The 25,429-nt window shown below is 51.0% G+C and overlaps 1 protein-coding gene across 1 annotated transcript; it reads right to left on the bottom strand.

The window, feature by feature from the left end:
• Positions 1 to 1,277: 1,277 nt before the first annotated feature.
• On the bottom strand, positions 1,278 to 13,319 carry TBATA (thymus, brain and testes associated; the record flags this gene model as incomplete). The annotated part of the gene is made up of 9 exons (XM_081224819.1): positions 1,278 to 1,472; positions 2,545 to 2,597; positions 4,190 to 4,334; positions 5,136 to 5,217; positions 7,163 to 7,339; positions 8,501 to 8,580; positions 9,675 to 9,830; positions 11,780 to 12,015; positions 13,273 to 13,319. The coding sequence occupies 9 exons, from the start codon at positions 13,317 to 13,319 to the stop codon at positions 1,387 to 1,389; spliced, it is 1,062 nt and encodes a 353-aa protein (XP_081080945.1). The 3' UTR covers positions 1,278 to 1,386.
• Between the last annotated feature and the right edge of the window lie 12,110 nt (positions 13,320 to 25,429).

The following is a 25,429-nucleotide window of genomic DNA, read 5'->3' as shown; positions in this document are numbered from 1 at the left end:
GGCTCATGGGCTCTAGAGCACAGGCTCAGTAGTTGTGGCACATGAGCTTAGTTGCTCCGCGGCATGTGGAATTTTCCCGGACCAGGGATCGAACCCGTGTCCCCTGCATTGGCAGGTGGACTCTCAACCACTGCGCCACCGGGGAAGCCCCAGGGCATAGTTGTTATACACGATGCTGCCACCAGGGAAACATCCCCAGTGGAAGAGTGGCCAAGGACTTTGAAAAACAAGGTGATCTAATATTGACCATGAAGCTGTTTGCTGGGTTCACAGAAAATCCCCATCCAGCCCCTGATCTCGATCGAAGCCTGCCGTGCACAAGTTTTGTGTGAAAGGGGTCATATGAATTGACGTGGGGGAATGGGGGCAGTGCTGGAAGTATAGAGTGGAGCCACAATCCGTGGACTGAACTGAGTCAATAGAAGTAGGAGCTCAGAGCCATAGGTGACCATGAAATTGTAAATACTCAATGCCGACCTCCCCACCCCATCCCAAGCAATTTGCAGAAATCTCAAGGAAGACATTGGACTTCCCAGAGGGTCAAAGCCGTCTTCTCTATATCTTAAAGGATAGAGACACCCCAGCTACATCTGGGTCACATTTATATAATGTCCCTTTCCTTCTTGATCTTGCCAACCACCATTTTCCTAACCATATGCTCTTCAGGAATGTAACCACAACTTTTGGTGAGTGTTGCTGTTCGTAAGGCAGCAGAGTACAGCAGATAGGAGCAGGGATTCTAGATCCAGACATGTTGCGTTTGGATCCTGGTTGTCACTTACTGTGTGGCCTTGGACAAGCTAATTCACCTTTCTGAGCCTCACTCAGTTTATTCATCTATGAAATGGCAGTGATTCTCTACCTCATAGAGCTTTGGGGAACATCAAACACAGTACCATATATAAAATACGTACAACAATTCACATAGTGTTCTATGTGAACTAGCTGGTACCTAAGTCCTGCCTCAGTGCCTGGTAGGAACTCAATAATTGGTATGGATCAGTATTGTAAAGTGGGCTGTGAGTTCCCACCCTCTGCTCTTATCTACCCAGAACCCTGGGAGACTTGGCTCAGGGATGAGCAGAGCCCCATCTACCACCTGCCCTTCAATCCTCTGGAACCTAACAGAACCAGGGGAGCCCCACATGGGGAGACTTTCTCCAAGGGAGTCAGGATGGTTTGGTACAGCTCATCCCCCCTCCTGGAGCAAACTGCCCAAGCACAGACCTCCTGGTAGGAGAGCGGAACTGTCCTCTTAAGGGGAAGACAGTATTTTAATAGGCTCCATGTGATAGGAAAACCGGTATTGCTGTTGAGGAGGTGCGGGCCGAATCTTTGAACTCAGGGGCTCTTCTTGAGCGAGGTGGGCAAAGTGGTGCGAACTCCTCAGCCCTCTGCCTTTGGCTTTGCCGCCTTCTCTTCTGGGTTCTGGCTGGAGTGCACGCGAAGAACTTGTGCTTTCCCAGTGTTCTCTGGTGGGGGGCAGGGAGGGGGAACACAGCAGGTAGGAGAGCGTGAGGGGTCAGGCCCCTACCTGGGAGCTGCCCAGGAGATCTGGGGAGACCCCTTCTCCCCGCCAGGACCTGGTGGATGTGTGCGTGCCTGGGTCAGGCCAGGCTTCCGCTCGGGCTCTCCTGGCAACCTGGGAGGGGTTGACTCCCTTCCCCCAGCCTCACCACCCTCTTCTACATCCAGGTCACAGATGTCTGAGCAGTACCTACTCTGTGTCAGACATGCTGCCTGGCACACAGGACCCTTTACAGTCTAGTGGGGGAGAACAGTGTACATCGAGAATACCTGTCCTCTCCTCTCCCCTCCAACCTTCATTCCCCTTCCCCCGCACCCCGCTCTGGTCTAAGGTACCCCCTCCTCCCTGGTCTCCCTCATCCCCTCTGGGACCCCACAGTCCATTCTCTACACAGCAGCCAGAGGGGTCCCACCACACCCTGCTGAGAACCCTCCAGTGAACCCCATGCTCTCTTTATGAGACCACATGCCTGGCCTTTCCCACAGGCCGGCTCTGCCCACCTATCTCATTCCTTACCACTGTCCCCAACCCACAAGGCTCCGGTCACCCTGGCCTGCCTGCTCTTTCACCAACACACCTGGCAGGTGGAAGCCCTGCTCGCAGGCTCTCCCTTGACCCAGAGAGGGCTGGATCCTTCCTGCCTTTCGGCTCAAGGGGCCCTCTCCCCACCCTGCCAGTCCTCCTGATTCTGCCAATCACCCTGTCATTTTCCTTAGGGCACCCATCTGCCTCAGGTGTCTTTGTGGTCTGCACTCCTCTCCCTAGGATGAAGCTCCATGGCGGCAGGAACTCGTCTCCAAATTCTCCCCCAGTGATCCCAGAAGCTAGCACTTAGGTACTAATTAAGGATCTGCTGAACGAATGAGTGGATGGATGGATGGATGGATGGATGGATGGATGAAATGAGCTGCTTCTTTGGGGAGGGCCCCATCTCCAGGGGGTCCTTGTATCCCCTGAGGAATCTAGCCATGGTGGGCCTCTGTGAGCCCCCAGTGACCTGCTATGTGGACTCTTACCTGGTTTTTCGCATTTTGATAGAGGTGGTGTCTTCGTCTTCTTCAGGGATTGGCTAAAACCAACACAAGGAGAGGCTGGGAAGGTCAGGCTGGAGCCATGCAGCCAGCCGAGTGGCAGGGTGGGCAGGGAGGTGGCGAAGGTGCCCCAGGGAGAGGCAAGAGCCACCCCTCCTGAGAGCCAGCAGGTGTCTGTCCAGGGATGTCCCCACCCCAAGCAGGACCCCAACAACTGTGACTCCATCGCCCGCTGTGGCCACAGGGAACCAAGACCCTTCTGTAATGAGCTGTAGAGAGGCCACTGCACCTGCCCTCCCTTGGCCTGCTGCTTCCCTGCAGACGGGAAGACTTCCTGTGTGAGTGGAGAAGACAGAAACCCTGCTTCCCTAATGAATTACTGAGGAGCATGGATAACATTCATATCTTGTATTGACTTTGCACTCAGCAAGCCTTTTGATGCACCCGATGTAATTTTTCCTCCCTATGATTCCAGGAGAGGGTATTTTGAGAAGGTGAACAGAGGCTCACAGATGGGAGGTGGCTTGCCTAAGGTCACAGTGAAGCTGCCTTACCACTGTGCCACCCCTGGTCTCAAAGTGGAAAAGAAAACCAAGTCCAGGGCCAGAACAAGCACCCACACCTTCAGCACATCCAAGCCAGCACAGCACGCCGCCCCCTTCTCACCAATCAGCCCACCCGCGCTCCAGCCACTCCCAAATTTAACATTCCCTAACGCTTCCCATTTCTGACTTCCACTCCTGACTTTCCCCACCCTCTCATTTGCTTGTTCAAATCCTGTCCATCCCAGCAGTGTCCCCAGGCGCTATCAGACATACTTAGGGGATTGTTGGAAATACACATCTCCGCGTTCACCCCCACCCTACTGTGTGACAACCTCTAGGCATCTGTCTTTTCAATAAGCTCCCTGGTGAATCTGAGTGCTGCTGGGCTTGGAAGTCAGATAAGCCTAAGTCTGAACCCCAGCTTTTCTGCTGCCCAGCTGTGTGATTTGGGGCTGTCATTCAACTGTTCCTGAGCCTCAGTTTTCTCATCTGTAAAATGGAGGTAATACTGCCTCCGTGGGTGGCTGTATGGACTAGAAATGTGTTAAACACCCAGCGGTGTCAGGCAAACATAGTGGGCACTCAGGATTGCTGGTCCCATGGCTGACACTCAGGCCCCACTCCCCCGCTGTGTGCGGACTTCCCTCATCTTCCCTTTCCCCAGCTCATCATTAATCCTTCTCTCCAGCCATGCAGAGGACTTAATACCGGCATAAAGGTACTTCTGCCTGCCTTGTGTCACCATTCCTTCTCTGCTTGTGTCTTCCTAAAGACCAAGAGCTCCTGAAGAGATAGATGGGGCTTACCCAGCCCTGTCTTGCTATAACTGACACAGGTCACCCCCTCAGCATCCCCACAGCTGGCCCCTGGAGTCTGGTCTGGCAGAGTAAGCTTTCAAGCCGCATAGGTAGAACTGGGGGGGGGGTCCGGGGGAGAGCACGGGCCTCTTCCTCCAGGACAGGCTTAGGCAGCCCAGGCTCTGGCCAGCACCAGGCTCCCTCCTCTGGCCTCCACTGGCCTCACCTGGGAGGACAGGTGGCTGAATGTTAGGGAGGAGAGGGGCAGCTGAGGGGTGCGAAGCCCACCTGTAGGGTAGCTGTTGCCTCTCTTGAAGTGGTTCTTGAATTTCCTGGAGCTGGTTCAGGAGTTTTTCTGCTGGGATGGAGACTAGGGCCTGGGGAAGGAGCTGAGCCACTGCTGTCTGCAGGAGGCCTAGTGCCACGTCTTTCTCTGTAAGCACAGGTAGGGGAGAATCCTCAGGGGCAAGACCTCGGCCCCCATCCTGCCGCTAGGTGGGAAAGTCAGGGAGCAGGGCCTCCAGCTCTCCTGCCCAGTGGGACCAGACGGCTCTCTCTAACCATCTCACATTCTGTCCTTGGGGGCCCGTGGGGAAGGCCACACTTCTCTGGCCCCTGTGTGTGCAGCGTACCTCGGCCTTCCACACCTCTCTCGAGTGTACCTGGTTCTTGGTCCACCTGCCACCACGCCCCCTGGCCCCCTGGGAAGCCTGCTGGGGACCCACCCTCCCCCCCCTCCACTCTCCCGTCCAATCAGTTCTCTGACTCTCATCATTCCTCACCCTCCCACTTAGATACACCCTCCACCTCCCGCCCCAGTGAGTATGTGTACATCCATTTACGTGTTCATGTGCACGTGTGTGTGTGCTCTTATGTACGTGCATTTGCATCTCTGTGCATGTGCGTTTCCCACAGTGGTAGATTAAAGGCCGAGTCTGCTAAGTATGGTCTTTGAATGTCTCCCTCCCAGGGGCCGAGGCCTGCGGTCAGTGTGGAGGAGGGGGTCCCCTCTAAGGAGCAGGGTCCTGGAAACCCTGCTGAGGAATGTGGAGGAGGGAGCAGTGACATTGTCTAGCTGGAAGAGATTAGTTTGGGGCTCCAAAAAGGAGGAGAGGCCCCCGTGTAAGGCCCTGGGGTGGGAGCCGAGTGACACCTGAGTCCTGCAGAAACAGTGGACACAGCCCTCAGCGGTCTCCACTCAGATGAGGTTCTGGGCCCGGGACTGTGTCCTCACCCTTGGGGGGCACGTAGAGTAGCCAGAACTGGATAGCATTCAAGGAGTCTGTTTGCAGGATTTGAGAAAGCAGCTCCAGGATCTGTGGGCAGGAGGACAGGCCGGGGTCAGCTTGGCTGGACAGCGTGTTGTAGCTGGCTGCACAGCTGCCTCCCCCGTGAAGTGGTCTCCCAGAGCCCTTGCTTGGCTAGACGGGTCCCCACGATGGTCCCTGCCTTCCCTCCGCATGGGACTTTACACTTTGTAGAAAGCTTTCTCTGCCTACAGCCCTGGAGGAAGATTCTTAACCTCCCACTGGGCAGATGAGGCATCTGAGGCCTCGAGAGAGGAGGACACCTCGCAGAATCACCTCAGAATCAGACACCTGGACCCCTCATCCCTGAGCCCTACTTGGGCTGGTTGTACCCCAAAGTCCCTCACTGGGAAGGCAGGGTCAGGGCTGGCCCGTCAGCTCCTCAGAGACGCACCGAGTCCCGAATGCTTGGGTCCTTGGTGTGGGGATTTCAGGGACCCCATGGGCCTCCCTTCCCTGAAGTTCCCAAGTTCAGAGATAGGAGATGTTAGCAAAGAGGTGGGGTGATCCCCGTGGGCGGCCTGAGGGTCGGAGTCAGCTGGTTCTGTGCCCTGCTCGGCCGGGGGCTCCTTCCCGCCCAGAGCCGTGTGCTCTTCGCTCCCAGCCGCCTTCTCAGCCTTCTCAGCCTCCGGCATCTTTGCTACTTCAGGGCCCTTTCCCCACAGCGTCCTCCAGTCAGGGATCATCGGCGAGACATCCAGCTGTGTCTTGGAAGGGCGATGGGGGCTCCCTAGGCCAGGCTGCTGCTGGCGGCTGTGCCTGTGTGGAGCTGGGGCCCACGGGGGGAGGCGGAGCCCCCGGAGTCCTAGGAAAGTGGGGTTCCCTCAGCGCTTGGTGGTCAGTCTCCCCAGGACCCGAGGGGCACTGTCAGTGCCCAGCAGGTCTGCCTCATCCCTCGCAGAGCGGGAGCTGGGCCGGGCCTCTCCCCAGGCCTGTGACTGCTAGGCTGCCCACCCTCACCCCCGGGTACCCGCCCCCTGAGGTGACCCCCGCCCCCATCTGCCCGGGGTCCCTCTCCATTCTCCGCATCCAACTTACCTGCCCTGTGCCCCCTCCCCACAGGACCTGAGAACCTACTTCCAGGGAAGGTGAGGCCGCCCTATGGTGGAGAAAGCACTGTGTTCTAGTCCCTGCTATGCTGCTCCCTCTCCGGGGACCTGGGCCATGGGCTGTCACCCGGCAGGGCCTCAGCCTCCCCATCTGTGGAATGGGGTCCTGTCTGCTCTATCTATTCCCTGAACTGTCGTAAGGCTCCAAGGGGACTGCGTGCTTTAAAGCACTGGTCACAGGGAAGGTGTCAGGATGCTGTCATGGTTTGGCCTCTCCTGGAGAACGTGTGCGCCTTTGAACAGAGACTCTCACTGCCTCGCCCACCAGCACGACCCCTGCGTGCCTCTCAGGCCCACATGGGACACTCGAACACGGAGGAGGGGGCTTTATGCTTCGCTGCAACACAGACCAGATGGCTCCAGGGTGTGGGGAGGTGGCTGCAACCAGCCTTGCAGGCTGCCGGGGGCAGCAGGCTGGGCGTGGTGAGGACACGCCAGGCAGGGCCTCCACCTCCAGGCTTCTCATTCCACCGCCGTGGCTCCCTTCACTAACACGTCCGGTGCCGCAGCTGGACCAGACCTTGTGACAACGTGTCCGTGCTCCCAGTTTGGCTAAATCATGGAACTAAGGTCTCGAGAGGGAAAAGGACTTAGAGAGGGAAAGGCTCAGACGGAAAGCTTGAGGCAGCTGGGGATTGGAATCCAGGCTTCTGACTCCCAGGTCTGGGGTTTTCGAGCTTCATGGTCTCAGTCACAAGGCTCCCTGGGAGAAGCCAGGCTTGAAAGCAGTTTTCAAGGGTCCTAGTTGGATCCCTGTGAGCCTGGGAGCAGGTACCACCATGTTCTCTGCCCTCAGACTAGGGCCTCTGTAGGGTCCACAGCCCCCAACCTTCCCAGCGCCTCACCAGCAACTCCTGATCCTGTAGGATGAAGGTCTGGTCTCCTCCATCTCTGCTCGCAGGGTGGTTTCGTATGCCCTGGCGGGAGTGGCGGCGGGCCATGGCCCGGGTGGAAGCAGGGATGAGCCTACCAGTCTCTGCTGAGTACTTTGCCCCCTTCTCCCGCTGAGGCTCCTCCTTCTGCTGAGAAAAAAGCAGCCAGAGACTTTAGGCAGAGAGGGAGAAAGAGGAGAAAGCAGAGGGGACAAGGGGGAAAAGAAGAGGAGGAAGCCAGGGACCCAGGATATCAACCAGGCCAGCCCGACCCTGTCCTAGACCCCTTTTGCCAGTGGGGTGGCCCTTCCATTATAGCTATTGCTCTTCCTGCTGGAATTTCATTGAATGTTGTCTCCCCACCATGGTTCTCGGGTGGTCCTTGTACTTCTTCTTGGGTAAGCCCTCCCTATGCCCCTCCCCCCAGCCCATCAGAGATTTGAAAACAGTATCCTGCCTTGGTGTAGGATACTGTCCCCCACAGCTTGCCATCCTTTCTTTGCCCTGGGAAACCTTCCTGAGCCAGGCCTGTGGGCACAAGGCCTAGGACCTCCTGCCCCTGGAACTCCAGTTAAGACTGGTAGTATCCTTCCTCCCATTTTAAAGATAAGAAAACTGAGACCCAGACAGCTTAGCTGAGTTGCCCTGAGTGTCACAGCGAGTTAGCTGCAGAGCAGGGACGAGAACTCTGTTGCCCAAGAAAAGGGCAGGACCAGACTCAGCCGCAAAGGTCTGGGCCTGTCCTAGGACCAATTTCAACCACCTTCAAGCTGCCTCCCACTTGTCCTTATTGGTTTAACAGCAAATAGCACCCAGGAGGCCACCCCCGTTCTGTCTGAAATTCTTCAGGGATTTTCCACTCCTTCTCAGATTAGACACGAAACTAAGTTCAGAAATGAGAAACAAGCTGATCTTGCCTACGTCCAAAGTCAGCCCTTCTCCCACCTTCTCCCTCACTGCTGCCCACTTGTACCCTGTTCTTTAGCCTTCTGGTCTCTAAAGATGCCCTGCATTTTCCAGCTTGTGAGCCTTTATGCTGTGTGCCTCCACTAGGTATGCCTCTCCCCATCTGCTTCTAAACTATGAGCCCTTCTTGGATTTCTCCACCTGGTACGTTCTGTCCTCTGAACCCTCACTGGGACCCTCTCCCTTGGGTTGAATTCACGGGCCCCTTCCCCTGTGCCAACAGTAGCGCCTCTCAGGAAGGCTCGCTCTACGCTGATCTGCTGGAAGCCACGTGGGAGGGATTTAGTTACAAAGGAGTGAGTCCATTTCATCTCCTCTCAGACAGCTGCTTTGTTCTGCACCCACCTCCTTGCTCTTCAGCTCATTCTCCTTGGTGAAGACTGCCACCCGGGAAGCCAGGTCTTTCAACTCCTTCTTCCAGGCCTCTGGAAGGAGGGGACGAGATCCGGCCAACTGATATCTGGGGCTCTCCTCCTTGCCCTCCCTGTACACTGCGGGTGGGGAGGACTGTAGGTGCCCCTCTCCTCCCCGTCTTCCTGCCCTGCATCTTAAAGGGAAGGGTAGTTTCACAGGGGAGGTGGTGCCCTTGAGGGAAGGAGTAGGAATCACACCACTGGTGGGTTGGTGGGTGTGGTGGCTACTGATGTTGGTGTCCTAGCCTGTGGCTTTACTGGGAGATGCTGGAGAACGTTTGGCTACATGTACCAAGATGTTTGTGATTTAGTCTAGCTTTGCCTCTTTTCTTTTTATTTTTTGCTGTACGTGGGCCTCTCACTGTTGTGGCCTCTCCCGTTGCGGAGCACAGGCTCCGGACGCGCAGGCTCAGCGGCCATGGCTCACGGGCCCAGCCGCTCCGCGGCATGTGGGATCTTCCCGGACCGGGGCACGAACCCGTGTCCCCTGCATCGGCAGGCGGACTCTCAACCACTGCGCCACCAGGGAAGCCCTAGCTTTGCCTCTTTTAGGAGCCCAAAGCCAGGACAGAGATTCAGTCGATATGCTGGGGCAGTGACTCCTGGCGAGGCTGGTGACGAGCACTGCAGCAAGCCTTCCAAGCCCCTCCGCCCCTCCCCCGGGATCCTCCCCGCCCTTAAGGGAAAGGCAAAGGCTTGGCAGAGCAGAGGCCTCTGAAACGCTGCCCTCCCCCTCCGCCCCCCAACACACTATCGATGGCTGATTGTTCTGATTGGCTGGTGTCTGAGCACACAGGTTACGAAATACAGTATTTCCAATACTGTTCCTGGCTAGAGCAGTAAGTCACATGACTGTTGCCCAACTCTGCTTGTCCTCTGCTTGTTATGACTCCTCAGACACATCAAAGCCAAGCAGGGGTGCATTTCTGAGGACCTGGGGTTGGGGACTAATGCAAATGCAGCTGCCTGAGGCAATAAGGAAAACAGTGGGGTTCCCCACCAGACCCCACTGACCTAAGGGCAATGGCCCTTTCCTTCTCAGGCACCCACCCAAACCAGGCACAGGTATAACCCCAAGGTAGAGGGGCTGTGGCCCAAGTACCCACCAGAAGCAAGCCAGGGATCCCGATTGGACTGCGGGTCTCCAATGGGGGCCGAGATGGTGGGCATCCCGATCAAAGAGCGGGGTAAGAGTGTGGCTTGAGGTGAGGCAGCCAGAGAGGACTTGTCCCTGACAACACAGACAGGCTTCCCGGTGAGATCTGTGAAGGGTGAGAGGCTGTGGAAAGGGGGGCCTGAGTGGACCCCAAGAACTCCGGGGGGCTGGGAGGAGGCTGGTGATCAGGGGCAGCACTTGGCCCACTTCTTCCAGTAACCACAAGCCCCAGAGATGGCGAGAGCTGGGAGGGCCTCTGTAACCACTGCGACCTTACCCCTGGGGGCACTTAGAATGGCAGCGAAAGGATGTGCTCAGGGTCACGCAGTGAGTCAGGCAGAGGTCAGACAGGAACCCGGGCTTCCTGAGACCCTAGTCCTGGGGTCCTTTCTGTGTTCTATGACAGGGCGGTGAAGTGCAAGTGTGAGCACACAGAGGCAGGCAGCTTAAAGAAGGGGATGTGGGGACGGGGGCATTAAGCCACAGTTTGTGATGAGAGGGGCCTGGACTCAGATCACAGAGAGAGACCCTCTGGATAAAACTTCATGCCATCTGTCAGCCTTGCTGGGCTGAGTGCATGGCAGCCTGGAGGTGGTAAGAGACATTTACATGTGAGGACCCTCTGGTCTAAGGTTTGTGTGAAGTTATAGCATCATTAGTTAAGCTTTGGGGAACAGCGTGGTTAGGACTTACCGTGGGTGCTCACTCTGTCTTCCTGAACACTTTCCTTTGGTGCCAGGACCCCTCACTCTCCTGGGTCCTCCTAGCTCACCAGCCGCTCGGCTACTGCTTCCTCTTCATCTCCTCAACCCCTTAGCCTTGGGGTCCCCACGTTCATGCCAGGTTCTCATCCCCTGCATCTACATGGTCCCCTGATGATCCCATCCAGCATGCCACTTCAAATACCACCGCCATCTGAGCGGCTCTCACGTTGGCATCTCTGCCCCAAATGGACCTGACTGCCTACTCGATACCTCCCCTCGGACTTCTAAGAGGCATCGCACATGTTGCATCTCCCACGTCCCAGACCAAACCCCTGACCCTCCCCACCCTCCACTGGCCCCTTCTGTGGGCTCCCCTGTCTCAGCCAGTGCAACTCCAGTTTTCCAGTTACTCAGGCCAAACACCTGGGAGTCAGGCTGCCTCCTCTCCCCTCTCGTACTCTGTTTTGAATCTATCAGCAAATCCCGTTGGCCTTACCTTCTGTATATCTCTAGAGCAGGGACACTAACTCCTCCACTGCTACCTCCCCAGTCCAAGCCACCATCCATTCAAAAGCCAGTAGATCCCTTCTGCTACTTCTTTGCTCTCAACCTTCCAGTGGCTCCCGTCTGACTAAGTGAGATGGCTTAAGGGTGACCACGGTGAGCTCCAAGGCCCAAGCGATGTGCGCCCGGCTGCCTCTCTGTTGCGTCTCCTTTCTCCCCACTCCTGACTCTGCTGCAGCCACACTGACTTCCTTGCTGTTCCTCCAACAGAGCCAGGATGCTCTTGCCTCAGGGCCTCTGTCCTTGCTGTTCCCTCTGCCTGGGACACTCTTCCCCTGAGATCTACATGGGTCATGCCCTGTCTTCCTTTATTCTTTGCTCAGATGTCATGCTTTTGGTCAGGCCTCCCCGTATAGCCTTGGCACTTACCACATCTGACACCTTATCTACTTCCTATTCTTCCCCACCAAAGAGTCGGCTCCGTGAGGGCAGGGGCTGTCTGTCTCGCTCACTCTCATAACCCCAGGACCTAAAAAACTGCTTGACCCATAGTTCGCACTCATTAGATATTTGGTGGATGAATAGCGGAGTGGATGAAATGGCCTCAGTTAGACAGGAGAGTGCAGCTCTGCAGGAGAAACTTCCTCCCTTTCTCTGATTTGTAAAATGGGAGAATCGGCAATGACGTAAATCCTGTAGGGCTCGGCAGTCTGCCCTTGGACCCCCGCACCCTGCCCCTGACTCAGGTCGCGTCTTGGCTCGGCCAAGCGCGGGCTGGGTCCTCCCTTTCCAGCACGCCTTCCCCTGTCCCCACCTCCGGCCAGGCTCTGGCCTCCCCCAGCCCTACCTTGGATGTGGGTCACGTGCTGGGGCTGGGGGTGGAGCCGGGAGAAGAAGGGGTGATGGCTGAGGTGGCCGAAGCGGTGGGCACCGGGAGTTTGGGGCTTGGAGGTCCTCAGTGCCTCTCGGATCAGCTTGAAATCCACGATCCCTGGGATCATCAGTTCTTTCTGTGGCCCGCCGTCCGCGTTGCTCCTTGGCCTGCACCCTGACTTCTTCTCGGGTTTTGGCTCAGCCCTTGGCCTGAAGGAGAGGGTCAGGGAGAAGCAAATGGAGCCCCCTGGCAGCGGTGCCCACCTGAGCTTACTAGAATCCATTCCTGAGATGCTCTGAAATCTGGTTTCCGGGATTTCACCGCCACCCCCGTGACACCAAAGCTGACCCTCCCCCAGGGTCCTTTCCCAGCCATGCCATCCAGCCCCAGGGACCCTTCTGTCTTCCTACGATGCCTGAGCAGGGAGCCAGGACCCCAGTTTTCTCCCAGAAACCATTTCTAAAGCCAGAAAGAGAAGCCATAGACCCACCTACTCATCCAAATACCTGGACTGGAGCAAAGGTACATTATATACACCTTCAGGGCCAGGGGACTGACCCTAGCATGGGCCTCTCCCCAAGCCAAACTGTTGGCAGCCCAAGAGAAGCCAGCTATAGGCTGTCACCCTCCCCCCTTGCCCTCAGGGGAAGTTTTGGCCCAGACTCAGCGTCCAGGGGCCAAAGCTGGCGCCAAGGCCAGATTAGGCCAGTGAGTCCTTTTCCCGTGGGGGCCCCTCCCGGGAGACGCAGAGGTGACAGGGCGGCTGTCAGGGCTGCGTCGCTGCAGGGAAGCCTCAAGCTTTGCTTCGCTTCGCTGGAGACAAGCGTCTCAGGTTCTCTGTCTTCCACCCGCACCCCTTCCCTCTCCTGAGGACGCTGTGCTTCTGCCCCTGGAGGAGGCGATGGAGTAGGTCCAGCGAGGATCCAAGGTGGGCTGCTGTCCGCCAGGGGCCTGGTGGGACCACCTGCCTGCTCACTGTCTGCTTTCCCTTCCGGTGGTCCTGGCTGAAGGGAGTCCCTCTGGAGGAGTATAGATGGACTCTGGATATGCTAAGCAAGGCGTTTTGCCCCGGGACCCTCTGCAGATCTCGCTGACCAGGCCCCTGAGGTTCCTGTTCCGTCCTCGATTCACCTGTAAGGGGTCTGGGACTTAAAGAAATAAAGCAAACCTTCTCTGAAAGTCGCTGTTAGCTGGCCTCCCCTACCCCCAGCTAACAGAAGAAGTCAGCCCCTGAAAACCCCTGGAACTTCTGTGCTCCTGCCCCCTGCCTGTAACTCTCTCCCTACCCAGGAGGGGCCCTGCTGGTGACTTTGCTAACTCAGGCCTGAGAACCCACTGGGGGCCTGGCTGATGGCAGTGGAAGGTGATCTCCACTTGGACCCTCAGTTTGCTGAGTTCTTTTGTCTTCTGCCCACCCCGGCCCCCTCCACCTCCTTGGTCAGCAGGGAAGGCATTTGGGACCTTACCTCGTCAGTGGATGCTCTGCCGATTGGGTCCTCACTTCCGTAGCCATTGTAAGGCATCTAACAGAGTAAGGACCGGTGAATTTAATACTAGTGTTGAAGATGGATAACAGGAACTCTTGTTGACTGGTAGTAGGAGTGTAAACCGGAACAGACTTTAGTGGAAAAAATTGGCAATATCTTATAAAATTGAACATTTGCATGCCATATCATCCAGCAATTCCTCTTCCAGAAATATACCCCAGAGAAACTCTTACAGATATGCAAGGGGGGCTATGTGTAAGGAATTCAAACCAACATTGTTCAAATTAGCAAAAACCTGGTGACAATCTAAATGTCCAGTGGCAGAAGAATAGATAAATATGCTGTGGTCCATTCAGACGATTGAACATTACATTGCAACAACAATGAATGAACCACGGCTACACGCAACAACATAGATGAATCTTACAAATGTGATGCTAAGTCCAGGAAAGCAAGTTGCAGGAGACCATGTAGCCTGAGATGCTTTTTAAAGATAAAGTTCAAAAGCAAGCAAAATTAGAGGACTTCCCTTGTGGCGCAGTGGTTCATACTCCACCTTCTAATGCAGGGGACGCAGGTTCGAGCCCTGTTCAGGGAACTAGATCCCACGTGCATGCCGCAACTAAGAGTATGCATGCCGAAACTAAGGAGCCAGTGAACCGCAACTAAGGAGCCCACCGGCCTCAACTAAAGAGTACACGTGCTGCAACTAAGGAGCTGGCGAGCTCAAACTAAGGAGCCTGCCTGCTGCAACTAAGAGCCGGCACAACCAAAATTTAAAAAGAAGGAAAGAAACAAAAAGCAAGAAAAAGTATCATAAACATGAAAAAGCAAGAAGTAAAAGCAATGAACGCTAAACACAACATTCAGATAGAGGCTATTTCTGAGGGCAGATGGGAAGGGGAGGGGGGGATGAGAGGAGCAAATATGATGTGTTGGCGATGGTATTCTAGTTCTTGGTTTGAGAAGTGCATTTACTGGTGATGACATGAATGAAAGATAATAGGTGTTAAAGCCAAGAATTGTGATTAATCTAAATCTATGGATCTGTGTATATAGTGCTGGGGTTGCAGGTGCCAAGGATGGGGTTGAGGCAGGAAATCAGTGCATTCTGAGAATTAACCGTCTGAGTCATAAAACCTGCAAGGGACGCCCGAGATCCCCCAGGGCCAGCCTCCCATCAGGTAAGGGTGGAGGGGAACGGGGACAGCACTGCCTGAGATCGGGTAAGAGGAGAGACTTTGAGATCAAAGAGCCAGGAGCCAGGCATCCTGAGTCAGAGCCTCCTGATCTTTGCCTAAGGAGAAAACCAGTTGGCAGCGCTTCCTCTGAAGGAAGTTTGGACATCCTGAATGATGGGGGCTGGGCTCTAGAGCACTTAGATGCTGCAGGGTTGAGGGCAGGGCATTGGGATGCCCCATACCCACCTGTCTACAGGAAAAAGACTCGACAGAACAGAGACTTTTAAATACTTTTGACTGTGACCATAGTAAGAAACTCATTTTTACCTCATAACCCAATGCACACACACAAGTGTGCACGCATTTGTATGTGTATGTGAAGCGGAAGCAATTCTTACCCTTGTTATATATGATGCATATTGATAGTTTCATCCTGTTTTTTGTTCTCATTTGGTCAGTGTTAGATGCAAACTATTAAGTTGATTTTATAAGCCACTAATGGGTCATAGCCCACAGCTGCTGTGAAGAGGTCAACGGAGCCTCCAGTGGGCCAGGCCTGCCTTTTCCAGAGCAAGCCAGGCTGGGGCCCCACTGCATCTGACCCTGAACTTCCTCCCCTCTCTCCCTGGGCCCCCAGCTGGCCAGGCACAAGGGGCCTGAAGGCTGACACCAATGCAGAGACAGAACTTCCCTTTTCCCCTCTTGGCCCCTCTGGGTCCTCCCCCAGGCCCTGGGCTGTCTGGAGTGCCCATTTCCTGCCCTGTGGAGATCCCTGGACTCACGGAGGAAAGTGGCTGCTATAGCATGTGGGTGAGTAGCCCTTGCTGCCCCAGCAGGAAAGAGCAAAAGGACACGTCAATGGGAAGGCTCGTCAGTTCTGTGGGTAAGCCTGTCGCTTTGTGACTGCATGAGCCAGTGGTTGCTAGGTTACCTTGCCCCACAACTCCAGAACCCACTCCCCGGCACCCCTCTCCTCACCCCCATCCAGCTCCTCTTACCCTTCCTGGAGGGTCAGGAGGGCTCACTTGAGGACCTGCTCGCCCTCCCTCCAAGCTCCCTTTCTATCTCCCATTCAATGGGGACCAAGGGAGAAAATGAGAATCCGGGGCTGGTTTCAGCCAGTGAGCATCAGGCAGAGGGAGAAAAACTGGCCAAAAAGTTTGGTTGGGCTGGGTGCCAGCTCTGTCAGCCTGACTGGGCTGTCTGCCACCACGGAGAGGGTCTGTCTCCATGCGTCCTATTTCTGGGTATTGATTGGCAGAGAGCTGTCTCTTAGATGGAGAGGAGGAGGCTGCCAACAGGATCCAAAGCATCCCTGCAGCCCTACTCTAGGCAGGTTACCTGGGTGGGAGGACCCTGGGCTTTCAGTTCGGCAGGGGTTTCCATGGGATTCTGACACTCCCTAGATGTGCCACCTTGAGTAAGTCGTCTGTACTGCCAGAGGTGTGGAGCAGTGGTAAGAATACTTGGTTCCAATTCCAGCTCTACTTCCTAGCTATGAGGCCTCAGACAATTTACCTGATGTCTCTGAGCCTCAGTTCCTCTGTCTCTGAAATGAGATGATACTTGCACTTACTCTCACGGGATTTTTGAGATTGCATGATGTAATGCACATGAACGTGTTTAGAATAGTGCCTGGCACCAAGTATGATAACTTATGTTATTACTGTCTCTGAGCCAGTAAAATGGGGTACCCTCACCTACTTCTCAGGTTGTTCTGAAGGACAAACAAACTAATAGAAGCGAAGCACCTAGTCATATCCCTGGTGCACAAGAGATGCTCAAAAATGGTAATAATAATCACTGTGATTGGTATTTTTTTAAATTGAAGTATAGATGATCTGTTATTGGTATCTTGATGGAGGGAAGATGGAGGGGGATGGGATGAGTCCTGAGCCTGAGAACTACCATGGGTAGTTTACTTTGTTTCTTTGAGGCTCACATTGGACCGCTGAAACAGGGGACCAGGATAATCCTTTGTCCACAGGGCTGACGTGAGATCAGAGGCTGTGAGGGGTGTACACAAACTCTGTAAACAATACAAGTGTTTGCAGATGATGCTTGGTGCTGCCCTAGGAGTGAGGCTGCTGGCCCTCAAAACGGATGGGGGTGGGCCTAGTCGCGGGTCTTCCTTCTTGGCACCCCTGGCTTCATATCAGTGGCCCAAGGCTTCTAGACTCTGTGTCCTCTGCTGGGGATGAAGAGCAGGAAGGAGGATAGCTAGAGGCAAACCCAAGTTCTTCAAAAGTTCTGCCCCTCCTCACTGAGGGGTGGGGACCCAAACCACTGCAGTGCCCCATTCAGGGGTGGCCTCTGAGCTTGGCCTTGCCTCCAGTGCTTCTCCATCCACACAGGTCAGAATGTTCTCCCTTTAGGCTCTGGCTTCTCCTGGGCTTGTCTCTGCAGGAATGAGGTGACCTCTCTGAAACCATTCTGAAAGCCCCCTCTTGCGTGCTTCTGGGAATCCTGATGGCTACTGTGACAAATAAGGCTGTTATTTGAAAGGAGAGAGAGCTTTCTTCCCTCCCGCCAGCCCCTCCACGCTGTCTTCAGCTCACCTGGGGGATTTCCCACACTGTGACCTGACTCGGCCGAGAATAAAACCCACTCATCCTCCCCTTGCACCTCTTACCCCTACCACTGTGTTGTTTAAGACTGAACACCAGGTCTCCATGCAGATTGCAGCTTTGGGGTTGAAGGGGGTACCATATGGAATGCCCTCAACACTGGTTTATAAGGTTTATGAGAGAATTGAGAGGAAACCCTTCTGACTGCTCTTTACGGAGCGTCAAAAAGAGGAGAGAGATTCTGTCTGCCTGTAAATGGTTTGAAGTACAGTCCTCCTGCTGGGATGCCTCAGTTATAAGAGAAGCACTATAAACTTTTATGGAATACTTCTTATGTGCCAGGCACTATGCTAATCCTTTTAAGCATATTATCTCACTTAATCCTGTAGATGAGGAAGTTGATGATCAGAGCAATCCTTGTATGTGTTAAAAAATATATTCTCCCCTTGTGGCTTGCTCTTCTGTCTCCAAATGCAGTCTTTTAAAAAAAATTTTTTTAACATCTTTATTAGAGTATAATTGCTTTACAATGGTGTGTTCGTTTCTGCTTTATAACAAAGTGAATCAGCTATACATATCAAATGCAGTCTTTTTTTTTCTTTCTTAGCATTTTATTTCACTCCTATCAAACACATACTGAGCCATACTATTAAATTTGTGGTAGAGAAAGATTAAAAAAACATAACTTTTCAGGATATCATTATTTCCATATCTCCCAACAAGGTTACTGTGTAATACATCCCTAAGATATATTCTCTCAAACACCTCTGACACCAAATGTGTGAGTTTTCCATACCAAGCAATTCTCCAGTTTTCTACAGACACCAGCTAGGTATCCTGCAGTTTAATCCAGTTCTGACACTAACTATTCAGAGTTAGTGCAGCCCCACAGGTTAAGGGCTCAGCCCCACAGAACTGCCCCCTTCAGACTCCAGTAACAAGTAGTGGGTTCCCAGGTTACTCACACCTCTGTCCAACTTGGCTGCAAATCGGGTTCCCATGACCCCCTCGTCAGGTTTTATAATTTGCTATAATGACTCACACAACCCAGGGAAACACTTTACTTCCTATTATTATAAACAAAGAGGTACTTAGGACAAGGTCCAGAAGGGTCCTGAGCACAGGAGCTTCTCTGTCCCTGTGGAGTCTGGGGTGTACCACCCTCCCAGCACATAGATGCATTTACCAACCCTGAGTTATGGGGGTTTTGTTGCACAAGCATGGCTGATTAAATAATTGTCTGTTGGTGAATAACTCAATCTCCTGTCCCTCGTCCCTTCCCTGGAGGTCGGAGGGTGGGGCTGAAAGTTGCAACCCTCTAATTATATGTTTGGTTCCTCTATAGCAACCAGCCCCCATCTGAAGCTATCTAGGGGCCCATAAGAGTCAAGTCATTAGCATAAAGTCAGAAACTCAGATAAGGTTTAAAGGAACTTATTGTAAATAAGAAAAGACACTCTTTACACCCCTGTCACTCAGGAAATTACAAGGGATTTAGGAGCTCTGTGCCAGGAACCAGAGTCAAAAACCAAATATATATTTCTTATTATATCACAATATCATATACATACTGGATTTATTTGAGGGAATAGAACAGCTGATTTTGTGCAAATAGTGCCCAGAGAGGAGGCAAGAGTAAAGGGTCCTTCCTGGAGGTAATGGAAACACAAATGTGTACACAGATTCGAATAGGCAGTACTGTCACCACACTGCTTGCTTCTCCTTCTGCTACAGAAAAACACCAGAACCCTTCCTCACAAGTATCACCAAAACATCATAGGATGCATCAAATGCAGTCTTTTGATGGAGAGAAATTTCTAATTTTAACTTAGCCCAATTGATTAATTTTGTCCTTAGTGATGAACGGTGTTTATGTCCTACTTAAGAGATCTTTGCCTACCCAAAGTTATGAAGATATTTTTCATATTATTTTCTAGAAAGTTTACTATCTTTTCACATTTAGAGCTATGATCAGTCTGGAATTGGTTTTTGTGTATGGTGTAAGATAGGCGTCAAGAGCCATATTTTTTCCCCTACAAATATCTATTTGACCAGCACCATTTTTAAAAACACTGTCTTTGACTGGCTTCTCTCTGGTATCACCTTTATCAAAATTCAAGTGTCCATATACGTGTGGGTCTGTCTCTGGACTCGTTCTTTTCGAGCGCACTATGGGTCTAGCATTCTGCCAATACTACACTCTCTTAGTAACTGTAGTTTTAAATACATCTTGATATCTAGTGGTATAAAACTTCATTGGAGAAAACTATTTTTTTTTTCTCCACTCTCAATACTTCTGACACCAGATGCATGGGGTTTTTCCCACACCAAGCATTTCCCCATTTCAGCAGGAACCAACTGGGTGTCCTACAAGTTTAACTTAATTCTGACACTGTCTGCCTGAAGACAGCATCAGACCCCACAGGTTAAGGGCCCAGTCCCACAAGGCTGCCCCCATTTCAGACACTGAAACTGAGTGTCCCACTAAAACTAAGTTCCCTTACTGAGTTGATGATTAATCTCTCAATCCAAAACTTTATTCCCTTTCTTGTCCGCTCTGACCTCAATCCTGTGCTAACTGAACACTCATCGACCAGGGGCAGATGACTAAAATTGCTGTTGTCGATAACATGATAACATCGTTAATGTACTCAGGTTGCTACTATAGATATCATCATCAATGAACAAACTCAGATTGTTTCTCCAGGGAAGGTGAGATAACAGGCCCTTGAGCCATGGACCACCTGGCCAGAGAATCCAAAACCAGAGACATCCTGAGCCCCCAGAACCTGAATGTCACAGAAATGTCACCTGATGATGATTAATCCCAGCCGCTTTGTTCTTATCCTTCAAAACATCCCTCACTCAAAAGACCAAATGGAGTGGATCTGAGACTTGTCTCCCACTCCCTTGCTGGTTGGGATGCTATAAAACCCTTACTTTGCTGCAAACACCCGCTGTCAGAATTTGGCTTTCTGTGGCCGCAGGCACATGAGCCCTTATTGGTAACACCACCAGTCTCAAGTCCAGGTTGTCATCTGTATTTCTGACTGACCAGTGTAAAGTTAGGGTTCTCACGATCCCCTCCTCAGGTTTGAAAGTTTGCTAGAATGGCTCACAAAGCTCAGGTAAATATTTACCTATGTTTACAGCTTATTGTAAAGGGTATTATAAAGGATACAGATGAACGGCCAGATGAAGAGGTACCTAGGGCAAGATCCCGTGTACAGGAGCATCTGTCCCTTTGGAACTGTGGTGTGCCACTCCCAACATGTGGACCTCTCACCAACCTGGAAGCTCTTCAAACACCATCCTTCTGGGTTTTTATGGAGGCTTCAATAGGTAAGTGTGATTGATTAAATCATTGGCCATTGGTGATTGAGTCCACCACCAGCCCCAGGTCAGGGGGTAGGGCTGAAAGGTTCCCCTGGCAACCAAATATTACCTCAGTAACATAAAGTCAGGTGTGTGATTGAAAGAGCCAGTTATGAATAACAAAAGACACCTTTAGTTGTCTCATCACTTAGGAAATTCCAAGGGTTTTAGGAGCTAGGAATGAAGATGAAGACTAAATGGATATATACTTCTTATGATAAATCACAATATTACAGATTTCCAGCTTTGTCTTTTAAGGTTGTCCTTACTCTTCTAGTTCCTTTGCCTTTCCATACAAATTTTAGAATAATTTATCTGCATCTACAAAAATGTTTGATGGGATTTTGTTTTTTTTTAACTGATTTTTTTTCCTACCAGTTTTTTTGAGATATGATTGACATACAGCACAGTACAAGTTTAAGGTATACAAACATAATGATTTGATTTACATACATCATGAAATGATTATCACAATAAGTTTAGTGAACATCCATTATCTCATATAGATACAAAATATAAGAAATAGAAAAAAAATTTTTTTTCCTTGTGATGAGAACCCTTAGGATTTACTTTCTTAACAATTTCCATACATAACATACAGCAGCGTGAATTATATTTTTCATGTTGTACAATACATCCCTAGTACTTATTGATATGCTGTATTATCCTGGTATTATTTCCCATCAGTGTACAGGAGAAAATCCTGTGATCACATGCCCTTTATCTCACCTGTTGTCTCTTCTGCTTCATGCATGAGATTTTGGATTGTGGCCAGTATCACTGGGTGCTTTGATGAGAGCTACCTGCTCTGAAAGTTGAGTCTCTGCCAGGCTCTTGGGGTTTACCTACCATGGCACTGCCTGTGCCTCTATTGTCCTGAAGTCTGTGTGACTAGCCTTCTGATGATCTTTTAGAGAATAAAGGAGGAAAGAAAGAGGCGTGACTAACGACCCCACATGGCTCATCCACCCCTCCTGTCTCCCCTAGGATGGTCAGTCACCTGGTAACGTGTCATCTGAACAGGACTCACAGCTCTGGAGCTGGCAGCTATAGACTGGTCTAAGTCAGCACTCAGGAAGCTTACCCAACTTGGAAGAGCAGGCATCAGAGAAGAGAGAATAAGTCTGAGCTCTCCAGAAAGATCTAAGATCATGGAACCAGACAAGTTTCCTACATTCATCCCTTTTTGACTTAAATGTCCCTTCTTTGACTCCCATCCCAAGTTCTCTTTGAATACTCTCTTTGAATACTCTCCTTGAATACCCTATAATTCTCTTTGAATACTCTCTTTGAATACCCTATAATTCTTACAATCTCTCTTTGAATACTCTCTTTGAATACCCTATAATTCTTACAATCTCATGTATCTCTTCTGCAAGCCTGTCAGCTCCAAGAGGTTAGAGGCCACATCTATCTTGTTTATCACCAAGCATAGGGCCTTGCTCTGCATGGTGGTTACATGGGTATATTTGTTTTGTACTAATTCATCAAACTCCTGGTGCAATGTCTCACGCCCAATAAATATTCATTGAATGAATGAATAGATGAAACAGAGTCTAAGGTAGTTATTCTGCCTATTCACCCCTTACATGCCTGAATCCTCGCCTCAGAAGTCCTACCCACTGTATGCTAGTATTTGTCAACAAAACAGCTCTAGTGACAGGAAGCTCTCTACTGCCCAAGGTTGCCTGTTCATTTCCTGTGTAGTCCTGTTGGCTAGAAAGTTCTTCTTAATATTGAACTAAAATATATCTCCTTGAAACTTCCAGTCAATATTCTTTTTTTTTTTTAAATTTTATTTATTTATTTATTTATTTATTTATTTATGGCTGTGTTGGCTCTTCGTTTCTGTGTGAGGGCTTTCTCTAGTTGCGGCAAGTGGGGGCCACTCCTCATCACGGTGCGCGGGCTTCTCACTATCGCGGCCTCTCTTGTTGTGGAGCACAGGCTTCAGACGCGCAGGCTCAGTAACTGTGGCTCACGGGGCTAGTTGCTCCGCGGCATGTGGGATCTTCCCAGACCAGGGCTCGAACCCGTGTCCCCTGCATTGGCAGGCAGATTCTCAACCACTGAGCCACCAGGAAAGCCCCCAGTCAATATTCTTAATTTATTCTTATGGTCACATAAATCAAGCCTCGGCCCTCTTTGTGATGACAACTCTGTAAGAGCCCATGGCATGTTATGCAACTCTAAGTAATTCCACATGACTAGGGAAACCAGAAATCCCAGATGGCGCAAAACAGCCCAGCTTATGATGCCTGCAAAACAGCCCAGCTTATGATGCCTGCTGTCCCAGAAAACTTATTAGTTATGTCCTCAGTCTCAAAAGTGTCCCAGATTGGATGATTAATTACATAGTTACTCTAATTATGCCTGGGGTATAAAGTCTGAGGGTGAGGTAGAAATGGGGGAGATGAAGGTAGAGAGAGGCAGGGGCTGATCATAAGGGGCCTTGTGGACCAAGTTCAAGTAGAACATTCAATTAACTGGGCCTTGTATGGTACCTTCGCTTGGAGGGCATCCTCTCCAGATATGATCTAATTCACAGACAGGTCAGTACATCCATTGATAGATGATTATTGCTATGGATTATCATTTATGGAAGACATCAGGTAAGCGCTTTCCAAGTAGCCTGGGGTGTGGCCCGGGCAATCTCTGCTGACCCTTGTTCATGTATTTTCTGTAACTGATTCTCTGCCACTAAGGCTTGGTTTTGACTTGTTTTTATAGTTGTGAGGTTGTTTCCCGAGACAACATTGAGCAATCCCCTCAGGACCTTTTGCTGTCAACCAGAGACTTTGTAGTACTTTCCCTGGGGGATGTAGCCAGGACCAGAAGCAGGCATACAGCAGTAAACAACTTGCTTTAAAGGACTGAAATTATTTGTATATTGGAGGGACTGGTAAGGATATTTGACCAAAATGAGTTTTTAATTGAGTCTAAGATGATGCAATAACAAGGCAGTGTTGAGTTAGATGTTTGACTGGGCAGCCAGTGGAAATGGTTTAAACATTTGGAGTACGTGAATTACATGAGAAGTGGATAGTAAGAGTGGGTATTTGAAATATGTCTGAATGAGTGGATTCCTTTGCAGTGCCCCCTGCAATATCTGTCCCTAAGTGGCAGGTGTTTCCTTGTACCCCAAAACTGAATGTAGCAGTTCCCTCAAGCAGATCCACAAGGACGAGCTTCAGGCTGCTTTTGCCCACCATGGCAGTGGACACCAGGGCTTTTGGAGGCTTCCCGACCCCAGTCACTGCTCCAACAGTTGGACGATCAGAGGGGACGTAAGGCAACTAGGAGTGGTCGTGTCACCCTGCCCTTCCCATTCCTCCTTTGTCAACCTATTGAAGTGTGGGGCTAGTTTGAGAATCTAGGTGTATTAATTTGCTAGGACTGCTGTAACAAAGGACCATAAACAGGGTAGCTTGAACAGCAGACGTTTATTGTCTCACTGTTATGAAGACTAGAAATCTAAGATCAGGGTGTCGGCAGGACCGGTTCCTTCTAAGGGCTGTGAGAAAGAATCTGCCCAATGCCTCTGCCCCAGACTGGTGGTTTGCTGGCAGTCCTTGGTGTTCTTTGACTTGTAAAAGCATAGTTCCCATCTCTGCCTTTATCTCCACATGGCATTCTCTCTGTGTGCATGTATGTGTCTACATCTACCCTTTTTAAAGGACACCAGTTATATTGGATTAGGGGCCCACCTCACTCTAGTGTGACCTCATCTTGACTAATTATATCTGTAATGACCCCTCTTCTAAAGAATGTCCCATTCTGAGGTACTGTACTGAGAGTTAGGACTTCAACATATGAATTGTTGGGGGACATAATTCAGCCCCCAACACTAGGGTGGATATAAATAGCCTCAGCATGAATGTAACCACTCTATTGGTTACTGCTACAACCAACTCTATTTTGTGGGAAATGATCAGGTCAGAAAGAATCCCGTGGTTAAGGGAGAGGTACCCCAATCCTGCTCTAACAGGTTAAAGGTATAGCCCACTAGACATGGGTTAGTTTGTCTTGAGCTATGAATGTGACTCTTCCCCTGGGGCTGCTAGCTTGGTCACACATGGCAGCCTGCTGGTCAGGGCACAGGGTGGACTGTAGTTCTGGGAAGCTCCTTTTACTCTGTTTATCTCACTTTCCAAGAGTTCATCTTCTAAGCTCATGCCCTTGTTCTATCCTAGAACCAACTGTCTTCACTCTTTGCTGAGATGAAAGCAAAAGCCTGTACCTAGCCTGACATTTGGATCTTCTTCCAGCCATGCTCTATACTATGCGGAGGAATTGTTTTAAAAAACAAATGTGATACGGTCAGCTCCTTGATTAAAAGGACCTCAATGGCTGCTTACTGCTCTTTCGATAAAGTTAGAAATACTATATATAGTACAGGGCCCTGAGATCTCAGGACACTTACCATCTCCATCTAGTTCTCAGGTGCATTTGTTTAAAAACAATTGAATTGGCCATACTCTGTTTCTTGATAGGGGTGCTGAACACTGATGTTCACGCCGTGAGTATTCATCAAGCTCTACTCTTTGATTTGTGGACTGGTCTGTTCATATAGTATATTCTGATGAAAAAACAAAACTTCAAAACAATTGAGTAAGTTGCCCAAAGTTCTGGGAGTTCCTTAGTCATATTCTTCTTTATGACCTTTTAGATCACTTGACAATCACTATGCAACTACGAATTTCTTTTCTCTCTCTTGGGAGAGAAAGATGGAATTAACAAAGAGGGGTTGATTCAGCAAGTTACATCATGGTCACAAGACAGATTATGCAAATTGAAACAAGAACACAACATGGTCCTACAATATGTTTGTGCTCTTTTTGTCCAGAAATTATGCTGGCTTGCTGTTTCCTGTTGCTAACTAAGGATAAAGAGTCATCACATGTTGCGTTTGCCTGCCATTCTACTTAAAAGTGCAGCACCCATGACATCCTGCTCCGTGCCCCACCTTTCTATTTCCCATACTGGGCTTTGCTTCTTTTTCCATAGCCCTTG

Source organism: Mesoplodon bidens, assembly GCF_964165515.1.
Source record: "Mesoplodon bidens genome assembly, chromosome: 1".
NCBI lineage: Eukaryota > Metazoa > Chordata > Mammalia > Artiodactyla > Ziphiidae > Mesoplodon > Mesoplodon bidens.
Note: the sequence above shows the minus strand (reverse complement) of the source record. Positions and strands in the feature narration are given on the sequence as shown.